Source organism: Lutra lutra, chromosome 12 (genome assembly GCF_902655055.1).
Source record: "Lutra lutra chromosome 12, mLutLut1.2, whole genome shotgun sequence".
NCBI classification, from domain to species: Eukaryota; Metazoa; Chordata; class Mammalia; order Carnivora; family Mustelidae; genus Lutra; species Lutra lutra.
This window is the reverse complement of record NC_062289.1, coordinates 87,155,505-87,167,977: the sequence shown is the minus strand read 5'-3', so window position 1 is coordinate 87,167,977 and position 12,473 is coordinate 87,155,505. Positions and strand designations below refer to the sequence as shown.

The 12,473-nt window shown below is 47.4% G+C and overlaps 1 protein-coding gene across 8 annotated transcripts in view; it reads left to right on the top strand.

Moving 5' to 3' along the window:
- The window catches only part of HECTD4 (HECT domain E3 ubiquitin protein ligase 4), a 187,197-nt gene that overhangs the window by 141,132 nt on the left and 33,592 nt on the right, over positions 1-12,473 (top strand). For all 8 annotated transcript variants that reach the window (XM_047696835.1, XM_047696832.1, XM_047696829.1 and 5 more), the window contains 7 exons: positions 763-926; positions 1,569-1,806; positions 2,586-2,722; positions 3,149-3,275; positions 6,553-6,690; positions 8,201-8,337; positions 10,794-10,954. In XM_047696835.1, coding sequence (XP_047552791.1) covers positions 763-926; positions 1,569-1,806; positions 2,586-2,722; positions 3,149-3,275; positions 6,553-6,690; positions 8,201-8,337; positions 10,794-10,954 — 1,102 coding nt within the window. The remainder of the gene's footprint in view (positions 1-762; positions 927-1,568; positions 1,807-2,585; positions 2,723-3,148; positions 3,276-6,552; positions 6,691-8,200; positions 8,338-10,793; positions 10,955-12,473) is intronic.

The following is a 12,473-nucleotide window of genomic DNA, read 5'->3' as shown; positions in this document are numbered from 1 at the left end:
CATCCTAGTGGTATGTGGAACATAGGAGACTGTAATCAAAAGCAGAATCGTAGAACTCCATGCACTTCGTGAAGAGTTCACACTGAGAGACTAATCATATGGCCCCGCATGCGAGCAGCGTGCCTGGAGCAGCCAGCGTGGGAGCGCCGATGTGCTGGGCGCTCTCCTCTGGGTCTCTGAGCTCTATCCTATTCAGTTCCTCATCTGAAAGCACCTTGGCTTGTCTTCGCTTCCCACAAAAATGCCTTAAACATATAAGTAGCAGGTGGGACAGAAAGTGACTTAACTATGTACCTCTAGCTTACTTTGTGGGTTGGGTTTTATAGTATTAAGACCATTTCTAAATCTTCCACAAACTTACCGAGAAAATACTACCTTTTTATCTTTGTGCCATAAGTAATTTTCTGTGTGTCAAAAGGGGAAAACTTCTATTTCTCTATTTAAAAAAAAAAAAAAATCCTACCCAGTGTTTTCCCTTTTTGTCTTGGCTGCCAGGAAAATAAAGGCTACATTTAATGCATAACTTAGACAGTAGGCATTTTCTTGTGAATAGTTTGCATTCTCTTTTTAAAATTATTTCAGTTATGTTACTTTGTATTTACTCAAGTGCAATACATAACTTCAGACCTTTTTCAGATGTAATTAGTGGCATAAATAAAGATAGTCGATATGTGGCCTCATCATGCTGGTTGCAGTTTGGAAGTTTCTTTAATAATCAGTGAAAGGGAAAACAAGATGTCTCCTTCCCGTTCTCTGCTGTAGGTGACGTGGCAGGAATTGGCTGGGAGAGAACCGAGGGGACCCCCCCTCCTCCGGGGCAGCCAGCCAAGGGCCGGGTGTACTTCACATACTGTGGGCAGCGCCTGTCCCCGTATCTCGAAGACGTCTCTGGTGGGATGTGGCCTGTGGTTCACATTCAGAAAAAGGCAGGTTAATCTTACTGGGAAGGAAAACGAGTTCTCCTTAGGAATTTGGGTGGTGCTCAACCACGCTGGGGAGGGCGATGTGTACTCTACTGAACCCACACTCAAATGCTCATCTCACCCGGAGGCACCCTCGTAGACACACCCCATAGTAATGTTTAGTCTAGCATCCCCTGGCCACACTGACAGTGAAATTAACCATCGTGGTATGATTGCAGATCATAGGCTTTATGGAAGCCAATCTGACCATGTCCCCACTACCTCGAAGAAGCAATGCTTGAGCCAGGTCTGGCTTACCTGGCCTTAACTTGGCAAAATCAGAGGAGAAACATGTCCCCGGTGAAGGGAGCAGCTTGTGCGGCAGCATCAGGCAGGAAGGAACAGTGTTGGGGACAGGGATGGTCACCGTCTGAGTAGCATAGGGTTGGGAGAGTGAAGTGGGGGTGGGGGGAGGCAGTGACCCGTGCAGGGCTCCATCTCCGCCCCAGGGCACGCAGTGACACGGACCCCTCTGTCTCGTTCCATATGCTCTCGCAGAGCTGGGGCCCTTCCTCTGGTTTGATGTTGGGTGACATTCGTCTTGTAGTGTTAAATAACTAAACAAACCTAACCCCTTTCAAATCTTTTATTTGCTCTCCTTCCCAGAACACCAAGACTCGAGCTAACTTTGGCTCCCGTCCATTCGCCTATGCTGAAGGGCAGGCCCACCGCAATGCCGCCGACCTGTGCACCGATCTGGCCGAGGAGATCAGCGCTAACTTTGAGGCCCTGCCCTTCGCCATGGCATCTGATAGCGACAACGACGCCGGCACCAGTATTGCGTCTGACCCGGGCACTCACGGGCCGCCGTGCCGCATTGCCGCAGTGGCCACGGCTCAGCAGCGTAAGTCGCCACCTCCCGGAGCCCCCACTGCTTCCTGGGAATGGGGGCACTGCTGATTCACAACCCAGCCAACCTGGGCTCGCTCTAGTGGGCCCAGTGAAAGAAAACGGGGAGCAGGAGATGGGGTCACTGTACTTTCGCTTACTAGAAGGTACATTTCCCCACATCCAGGAAACCTGCCATTCCTCAGTGCCGGCAGAGCATCGCCACATGGAAATGCAAGCCAGAAAGACTATCCACTTTTTATAAGATGGCTAAAAGCCCCAGAATTTTGTGGCTGCCTCTATTTTTAAAACATTAATTATTTAAGTTGTTTTAGAACTGAGGTCATTAAAAAAAACAACTGAGGTCATCAAAGACTGATAAAATACTAATTATGGAATCCAGGTGGTAGGTGTTAGTGCACACTGAAAAAGCTCTCCTGATTATTTGGCAAATTTCATAATCAAATAAAACCAGGCTTCCTGATCTAAAGGTGTGTGCAGACTGTAACTGGCCTGGTTTGCAGACTGTTTTAAGACTCTGTTTATTTCTTTTTCCTGATGAAGAACTTGCCAAATTTTTCTCTGAATGGCATGAATTCTATCCATAGAAATGATTTTTGGAATCAGGATTCGTGATACATGATTAGTTACTCCATGGCTCCTTCAGAATCCCTTCAAGTGCTAGAAGTCTTTCTCACAAATGAGGAGATTCTGGTTTGTCTAAGGGGGAGAGAAGTTCATGATCTTTCTGGCCTGCTCTTGCCTAGAATTCACTGTCACTGTGTTCTGTTACAGAATATGACAGTGACACCTCCTGTCATTATAAAGTCGAACTCAGCTATGAGAATTTCATCACCTCGGGCCCAGACCCCCACCCACCTCCCATCGCAGACGACGAAAGTGATGACGAGGATGATGACGACGTTCCTCAGGTACAAGGCCCACAGCGCTCGCGCGGCTCCCTGGTGACCGGACGAACCTCCAGGAATGATTTTGATCTGAGGGTGCAAGGCTGGAGTGGTGACACATTCAGTTATGTCCCTGAGTTTGAACGGTAGCTCTGGAACATTCATCTTTGAAGCCACATATCAGTAGCAGTACCTGCTAAGCTCTTAGGCCCAGTACCGATCTGGGTGTGGGAGAAATGGAGTACCGTGCTAGTGATTCAGCACTGGGTCAGGGACCGTGTGGAGGGCTTACTTGGCTTCAGAGGGAAAGGAAGGGCTTGCCACAGTTGGGGCTGTTGCCCGCCCTGGCATCTGAGGGCAAGATTCTGCTGCTGGCCGGGGAGTAGGTCAGGGAAGGGCTGACACCCACACGAGGTGCTTCTCTGTTCATGCCTTTGCCTTCTCTTCCAGGAGGACCACTACGCCCTACTGGTGAAAGCCTGGGAGACCAAGGTGTTCCCTACTATCCGAAGACGCTTCCGCAATGAAGCAGAGCGGAAGTCCGGCCTGGACCAGATCAAGGGTGCTTTACAACTAGGTCTGGTGCTTTATGCTTTCCTTGTGAGCTACATCATGACTTGAGCTGTGCTTAGATGAGACTCAGACATAAATCAGGAAAGAGGGGCTCGTCTAACGTCAGGCCAGACCTAACCTTGTCCTCTACCTGTCCTTTCCTGAGTTCTGTGCTCTTCGGCTTCCATTGCCAGCCATTTCTTTGCCTGTCAGCTTAACTCCGTGTTTGGGTTGATGGGCTGCTGAAATGGTTGTGCTGGGAGGTTGGATGGCCTGGGGGTTAATAATTTGGGCTCTCAAGTTACGGCTATGCTATTTGCTATCTGTCTGACCTCAGGACAGTTACTGAAGCATGCTGGGCTTTCCTCCCCTTTAACACGGAAATCGGTGATGGTGGTGACCACCTTTATGGATAAGAGAAATAAGTGCTTTAACACGGGTAAAGCTCCTAGGAGCAGTGCCTGGCACAGAGTAAATGTTCAGTTAATATGGTTCTAGATGTCACTGTGGCAACGATGGTGGTATTTTTCTCCCATGAGCATAGTTTCTCTAGCAAAGAACAATGTGAAGTTTGACCCCAGACAGTGAACTATTCGTGAGTCTTGAGTGCAGGTAGCTAATTTCTGTTTTGAGGATTTTTCTCATCTTGTGAAACACCCGCTTTTTCCCCCCAAACGTGGGGCCTCAGGGATGTGTGTAAGAAGTTTCTCATGTTTGTGCTATGTCAGCAGCCTTGCTCCTCTTTGAGCTTGTCCTGAGCTTAGGACCAAATAAAAAGGAAAGCCCCCACTAGACCTTCGTTTTTTGGCCAATTAATATGCCAAGTCCCAGATATCCAGTGATTACTTTTCTCCCATGTTGGCACCAGGACTGAATCAGCATGTGTGAATGTATGGTTTGATTTTTACTTATTTACTTTCATGCTTTCTATCCCCGAAGCTGAGGCGTATGACAGTGAAATGATCTTGTTTAAACTTAACCTGTGGGCATAGCCACACCTCCCGTGACATGGCGGGATTGCTTCCTGCTCTTACCAGAGCCCGGGTTCAGCTGCCAGCCCAGTTCTGGGGCAGATAAGTAGTAAATCTTCTCTACTCTTGAGTTTGAGACAGAGGGAACGACATTAGGAAGACCCTTTGTGGGAGCGCACGAGGCAAGGGGCAGGGAAAAGCGTTGGGCGCGTGAGGACTTTGGATTTTATTCTCTGCAAGATGGGAAGCCACTGGGAGGTGGTAAGCAAAGGAGCAACACGATTCAATGTAGTAGATCCCAGAGATAGAGAGTTTGCTCTTCCCCATCTGTTTTCAGCCTCTGAGAGGAAATGCCCTCGTGCGCTTTGTTGGAGGGTAGGACAGACCTTCTCTCAGGTTCTAACGACTCTCACTTAATGCAATGGCAGGTGCACTGCCTCCCGCCTCCAGGCTCCCACGCAGCGCAGGCTTCAGCTTCGGGAGGCCTTCGATTCGGTGGCATGTGCTGAGCCAACCGTTCATCCACTTACCTGTCCCTGCAGTCAGCCTGCCTCCTGGGCGACGGGCCCCCGGCGAGGGAAACACCCAGTGGGCCATGGCAGGCGACCTGTGGTCGGGGCTGCACGGTAGATCAGGGTCCGGCATGTGTGTAGCTCGGCCGGGCCAGTCTCGAGTGGCTTCTGTGACAACCTGCTATTTGAGTGGAGATCGCGAGCTGACGGGCTGAATCTGGCTTCCACTGAGAACCATAAAGCACTGTTTTCAGGGGGGCTGCTGCTTCTTACCGCTTTGGAGAGAGTAAGAAAGTGGGGGAGAGAATTTACAGTGTGCAGGTGGAAAGCCCTTGTATGTGATCGTTGGTTGCTTTGCCTTTATTTTGATACAGGTTCTGCTTACATTAGGATTTCTTCTCTTTTCCCCTTTGGTGCCAGAGCATCTGTGGCCAAGGGTGCCTCCTCTTTTTCTGCTCCCAGTGTGGTTAGGGGAAGGTATAGACAGCACAGCAGAAAATCTGATCATCCAAAAGTGGCCCTGGACCAGAGGGAGACCGATGAGTCCCCCAGACGGGCCTCCAGCCTCTAATGTGGCCTCTTGCCAAGGCATTCGCTAGGAATCGTCCGTGTGCTGTGACTGGTCATATGAACCAAATTAATTTAAACCTAAAACATTTACCTTTTGAATATAATCTTCATTGTAGCCATGGCAGAGGTGAAAAGGAAGCTGGGGGATGGCTCGTGGTCCCCAAAGGGCCACCCCCGTGAGGTAGAGCAGCCTCCTGTTGTCCAGTCCCCGAGGAAGATTACTGACCCCACCCCTGTCCTGAGCGTGGTTGAACTTGGCATCCTTCCCGTGTCCCTGGATTCCTGCTGGGTCGACAGCAGAGGATTTGTTCTCCTGTCCCCCGTTCCTTTGGAAAATGTTGCAAGATTATTTTTCCATCATCTTCCAATATCAGACCACACCTCTGTTCTCTCTGACAGTTCCTTCTCCAGGCATCCTTCTCTAATTGCAGCCTCCTCCTCCTAAAGTATGCTCTGAAAATTGCTGTGCCTTTTCCCTCCAGCAAGGCCAGCATGTAAAGGAGTGGGAGACGGGCGTGCAGGCCATCAGCCTGCGTGCCAGCGCCTGTGGCCGCCCCCGTGTCTGAACCCATGCAGCATGGGAGCTACGGCCGCACTGGCAGGTGGAGACGTTGTAGCCCACCTCCCCATGTGCCCCGCAGGGCCGTCTCTTCAGGGCCGTGTGTTGACTGCATTTATTAATTAATAGTGGTTGCTGCTGGTGAACGTAACGATGTGTTCTCCCTTGGGAAGGAAGAACACAGCCAGTTCCAGTGCTGGGTAGGAGAAGTTGGTGGAGCTCTGTCTGTCTTAAGCAACATGGGATTGCTGTAAAAATCGCACAGTACAAAAATGTACAAAGTAAGAAGCAAACCTTCCCTCACTTCTTACCCTCCGTTTGTCCTCTACTTAGGAAATTAAATGACTGCATAATAACGTCCCCTGATTTTTAACCATTCTGTATTGCTGAATATTTTCCTCGTCTCCATTTGGGGATTTCCGAGCGGTGCTTCAGGGACTGCTCGTGGACCTTTACACACACATGCTTGTGTTTTTGTGGGAGAAATTTGAAGGGTTCCGACAAGTAGGGCATCGAGTGTTTTAAAGTTGCTAGACTCCCATAATTACCTTCCCCAAAAGGCTCTATACTTCTCTGGACGGTGTTTGAAGGATTCTCTTAACTCATCGTTCTCAGTGTGAGTCAGTGTTATGGTTGATCCGAAGACCGTGTACTCTTCGGAGAGTTACCAGTGCGGTCATATTTTTTTAGGTATGGTGGACATTGCCCGACAGACGGTTGAATTCCTCTACGAGGAGAACGGTGGTATCCCAAGAGACCTGTATCTTCCCACCATTGAAGACATTAAAGACGAAGCGAACAAGTTCACAATTGATAAAGTTCGAAAAGGTTCTGTTTTCCCTCCTACTTCATCTGTGAAGCTTCCTGTGGAATGAGGGGTTGGGTGTTCACTTTGAGTGTGAGCAGAACAGCTGTGAGCTCCCCTGGGGCGACTCTCCTTTTGTGGAATGACAGGACCTCTCGCAGCCTCTCTTCTGTGAGGCCCTAAAGCTTGTGTGGCCTCCGGTGGCCGCCTGTACATTCCTGTGTGAGCTTGCTGGCACCCACAGAGTGAGACGGGGTATGGGGGTAGAGGGAGAAATGGGGCATGGATGGGGAGGGGTCCCGATAGGCCTCCCAGCTTAGGTCAGGGCTGCTGAGCTAGAACCACGAATGTGTGGTTGTGCTGCTTTTTAGAATTTTAATAGAACATGTTTATTCTTTTGATTAAAAATCTATTGAATTTTTTGAGGAAATGAAAATATGGAAAAGCACAAGAAAGAAAACTGGAAACCACTCATTGTCAGACCTTCACAAAGATATGAGAACATCAGGAACAGAGGCAGAAATATATATTTTCATTCTTTTTTTTTTTTAGATATAATTTGCATACCATAAAATCTACCCTCTTAAAGGATCAATTCAGTTTTTAGTAGATTCACAAGGTTGTATAACCGCCAAACCATTGCCTCTAATTCCAGAATATTTTCATCCTCCAAAAAGAGCTCCTGTACCCCCACCATTCCCCATTTCTCCTTTCCTTGAGCCCCATTAATTTACTTTTTGTCCCTATGGACTTGCCTCTTCCGGACATTTCCTATGAATGGGATCCTACAACATGGGGTCTTTGGGTCTGGCCTCTTTCATACAGCGCAGTCTTTCAAGGTACACACATGTTGTAGCATGAGTTAGTACTTTGTTCCTTTTTATGGCAAGATAATACTCCAGTGTGCGGGTGGTACACCATTTTTTAATTCACTGATCATATGATGGACACTTGGGTTGTTTCTAACTTCAGGCTGTTATGAGTAATGCAGCTGTGAATGTGTGTTTTCCTTTCTCTTGGGTAGATATGTAGGAGTGGGATTGCTGGGTCCTATGATAAGCTGAACTTTTTGAGGAACTGCCAGACAATTTTCTGAAGTGCACCATTTTACACTCCCACCAGAAATGTATACAGCTTTCCATTTTCTCCATATCCTCGCCAACACTTACTACTCTGTTGGTTAGATTATAGTCATCCCAGTGGGTGTGAAGTGGGGTCTTATTGTGGCTTGGGCTTGTGTCCCTAATGACTAATGACATGGAACATCTTTTCATGTGTATCTTCATTTTTCTTTGGAGAAATGTTTATTCGGATCCCTTGTCATTTTTTTAGTTGGTTTATTTGGTTTTTATTATGAGAGTTCTCACAACGTTTTGTTGTACGATCTTCAAGACTGACCTTTGTACCTTTTTAGTTACAACTAAACTGAGGTATTGTTAGATGCTGTAGAGCTATTTTAGGCTCTAAAATATAGGGTCCCAAGATGATAATGGTACTTGCTTCTGAAGAAACTTCTCCTTCTGCCCTCCTCAGGCCTCACGGTAGTAACCCGCTCTCCCGACAGCAACAACGTAGCCAGCAGTACTGTGGGAACTGCTCTGCCAAAATTCGCCATCCGGGGGATGCTGAAAACCTTTGGGCTTCATGGAGTTGTCTTAGATGTTGATTCAGTGAGTAAACAGCCTTTTATGTATGTGGAGACATTCATGCCCAGTTTCCCTGTGCCTTAAAAAGCAATCATGCGGGGACGCCTGGGTGGCTCAGTTGGGTTAAGTGTTTGCTTTCGGCTCGGGTCATGATCTTAGGGTCCTAGGATCGAACCCAGCACTGGGCTCCCTGCTCAGCGGGGGGAGTCTGCTTGTCCCTTTCCCTCTGCCCCTCCCACCCCTGCTCATGTTTGCTCTCACTCACTTGCTCTCTTTCAAATTAAAAAAATAAATCTTTTTTAAAAAACCCAATCATACAGATGGATTACTCTTCAGATGAGGGATGAAGAAAGTGAGCTAATTGCTCACACCAAAAGGCTTTCCTGAGGTTTTCTCGTGGGCCCAGATCTGGGCTGGTGATAGATGATGGTAAGCTCTTAATGCTGTGCTGGCAGCCCCCTTCAGACCACGCTGCCTCTGCCATCATTTTGTCAGCCACGTTCAGGCCGTCCCTCCATTCTTCCTACCCAAGTCCCAGGAACATTCTCCCGTGGTCCTTGATAAATGGATGGTCGGCATGACCTTTACAGACACAAGTAAAAGAAATAGTTTTATGATTTTGATCACGTCATCTTGCTGGTTCTCCCGTACGCAACACGAGTGTGTTAAACCCATGGCGTTCTCCGGGTGGGGGTGGGGATGTTACAGTTGGGGAAAAAGGAACAGAAAATGCATCCGGACAAAGCCAAAGCTTTCTTTTGAAAATAGGGTCCTTTGTGAAAGTGATGACTCCACAATCCTAAGGTCTCATGCACGTGCTGGCATGTGAGGAGTTTCCTGGATGAGAAAAGCTGATGAACCTATACATAGTTCAAGCCTAAGAGTCTCTGATGAAAAAGGATCTGTTGCCCCATAGATAAACTAGAATCTGTCCAGACAGAGATACAGCAACAGGTCATGTTAGGTACCATTAATGGTGTGAAATGGAAAGCTTTGCATTTTTACTGACTCCATTTCACCCAAACTTAATTATGAATCATTAATTTTTTTTAAAGATTGCAATATATTTGAGAGAGACCGGGCACGCATGTGAGCAGTAGGGAGGGGCCGAGGGAGGAGGGAGAGAATCTCAAGCAGACTACTTGCTGAGCACAGAGCCTGACGTGGAGCTCGAGCTAAACCCTGAGATCATGACCTGAGCTGAAACCAAGAGTTGGACATTCAAATGACTGAGCCTCCCAGGCGCCCCTTGAATCATTAATTTTTTTTTTAAGATTTTATTTATTTATTTGAGAGAGAGACAGTGAGAGAGCATGAGAGGGGAGCAGGTCAGAGGGAGAAGCAGACTCCCCTTGGAGCTGGGAGCCCGATGTGGGACTCGATCCCGATCTCCAGAATCATGACCTGAGCCACCCAGGTGCCCTGAATCATTAAATTTTTAAGAGAGGTTATTGACTGGTGGCTTACTAAGGTGAACATCTAAGTAGAAAATTCCATTAGTAATACTATTAATTTCCCACTGCCTTCTGATACAAACTTCTGATCCTGGTTATCAGAAAGTATATAACTGACTGTGTTTCTCAGCAGTGGAAATATATGCAAGTATAAATTAGAAAAATAGAAAATTTGTTCAAATAATTCTGTTAATTTCTCAAATAGTTTGATTCTCTTAGGTTTTAATAATAATCTGTAACAAAAATTACGTTCATATTTAAATCCAAAGCCTATATACATGAGTTTTCTTTTTTACTTTCCTGCAATAAAATAGAGCTATCAGATTTCCTGCTTTTCCAAAATTATTATTTTTTTCAAAGGTTTATGTATTTGACAGCATGAGCGGGGGAGGTGGGGTGGGGAGCAGAAGGAAAGAAAGAGAAGCAGACTCCCCACTAAGCGCAGAGCCCAACGTGGAGCTCAATCCCTCGACCCTGAGATCACGACCCAAGCTAAAATCAAGAGTTAGACGCCCAGCCTGTCCAAGCCACCCAGGTACCCCATGCTTTTACAGTTGTCAGCATAAAAACAGTGAACATAAAACAATATGCACTGAATTGTGACTGAAATATAGCACTGTTGTCTTTTTTTTTTTTTAATTTTTATTAGAGTTGGGGGAAGGCCAGAGGGAGAGAGAAAATCTTAAACAGGCTCCATGCCCATCGAGGAGCCTAATACAGGGCTCATTACCACAACCCTGAGATCAGGCCCTGAGCCAAAGCTAGATTCTGATATTTAACCAACCGAGCCACCCAGGCGCCCCGTCTTAAATTTCTAATTCATGATTACATACCAGTTAAAATTTAAAAACACTAAACACACTGTCAATATTAACCAGATGTCTTTGACCTCTTAGAGTTTCAATGATGTGAAACTAATATTTATAACCATGAAACTTTGATATATATATACATATGTATTTTAAAACTTGAGGGGGAAAAGTCAGTGCCCAAAAAGCAAATAGACCGTTTCTTTAACTGTTGTAGGTAAATGAGTTAGTGCAGGTAGAAACGTACCTCCGAAGTGAAGGTGTGCTGGTCCGGTACTGGTACCCTATTGATATGCTGGAGAGGCCCCCGGCAGGCTACCGAAGGACAGCCACCAATGGGCTGGTCACGCTGGACAATACCAACCTTCAGATTCACAGGTAAGACTGAGCCCTTCTTTCTGGTGATCACAGAAGTGCACTTATGTCTCTACCACATGTACCGCTTGTCATTGACAAGCTTTTCCTTCAAAGCTGAGAGTCAGAAAGAGAGACGGAAGCTAGTAAAGTAACAGCAAAGTGGCAGGAGTTGGGAAGAAATGTGTGATCTGGTGTCACCCCACCTCTGCCACAGGCTCTCTGCTGTGAGCGGCAGGGGGGAGGGGGTGGAGGGGGTGCTGGAGATCCAGAAGAGAGTGGAAAAGCTGTAAAGAGTAAAGCCAGTCCGGAAGAGGTAACAAAGGGATGTCCAGGCCTGGTGGGAGCAGCCAGCTCATCTCTCCATTGAGCAATGTGTGCTTTGGGCCTAGCACTGGGCAGAGGTCTCTAAGGAAGCACATGCCTGCCCTCTGTGGATTGTCTCTCTCCTCTAATCCACACCTGCCATGGCTTTCCATTTCCCTTGGAGTAGAATTCAAACCTTTAACCTGACTCGTGAAAGCCCTGCCTGGGCCCCAAAGTCTCTGATTCTCCATGTACTCTGTCAGCGGTGCTGGCCTTTCCGCGTCTCTCAGACATGATGTTCATGTCCTCCGTGGGGTCTCTGCGCGTGCTCTTCCCTCGGCCTGGAGTGCTCTGCCCTGAACTTGGCGTGCCTGTCTCATTCTTGTCATTCAGATCTCACTATGTCACCTTTCCAAAGAGGGCTTTGCCTCCCCGTCTGATGTAAGCATGAAGCCACGTGTTGTCCTAGCGCCACATCTCACTTCCTCTCTAGGACCTGATGTTCTTGCCTGCGAGTTTGTGCGAGTTTGGTTTACTTTATTCACTGTGTTGTGTCTCTTCCTCCTAGACTGTGAGGTTCCCTAAAGCAGAGACTTTGTCTCATTCTTCACCAGAGCCCCGCATTGTCTGATCGGGACGCTGGCTCAAGTTGTAAAAGTATCTGTTGAAAGGAATCCCAAAACATACGGACTTGAATATCAATATGATAGACCTAAAAGTTTTTAAAGCTTTATTTCATAAGTGAGTTGTATTTTTAGCAAATGGCTCTGATAGATGTAACTTAATGACCTTTGATTAGCAGCTGAGCGAGAAGGCAAGAAAGCACTTTGTAAAGTTACAATCAGGCTGTAGATGTAGGACATTTATTCTTGGGATTATGGTGGTGATCTCCGTGTCAGGAGAACTAAGAAGTCCGCCCCACGGGTTTGTTTGATCAAGAAAGTGGCTGGATTTGTCACCGCAGTACAGATACCCTCCGCAGTGTGCTCTTCCTAAGGCGCTCACGTGGCTGGGAGAGGACTTAGAGCGGTAGACAGTTCAGCAGTAGCCTCAGAGGCATTAACAGTCTGCAGGGACAGAGCAGGGACTACTGGGCAGGCCTGAAATAGTCTCACCCCAGCTGCGGCCCCGAAATCTGAGGACAAAGCTACAGGGAGTCAGTAAGGGCTTTTATTCCAACCTCCTCTGTGTTGCTGGCCTGACCCCTCTGAGCAGTGTCCGTGCACTCAGCCAACCG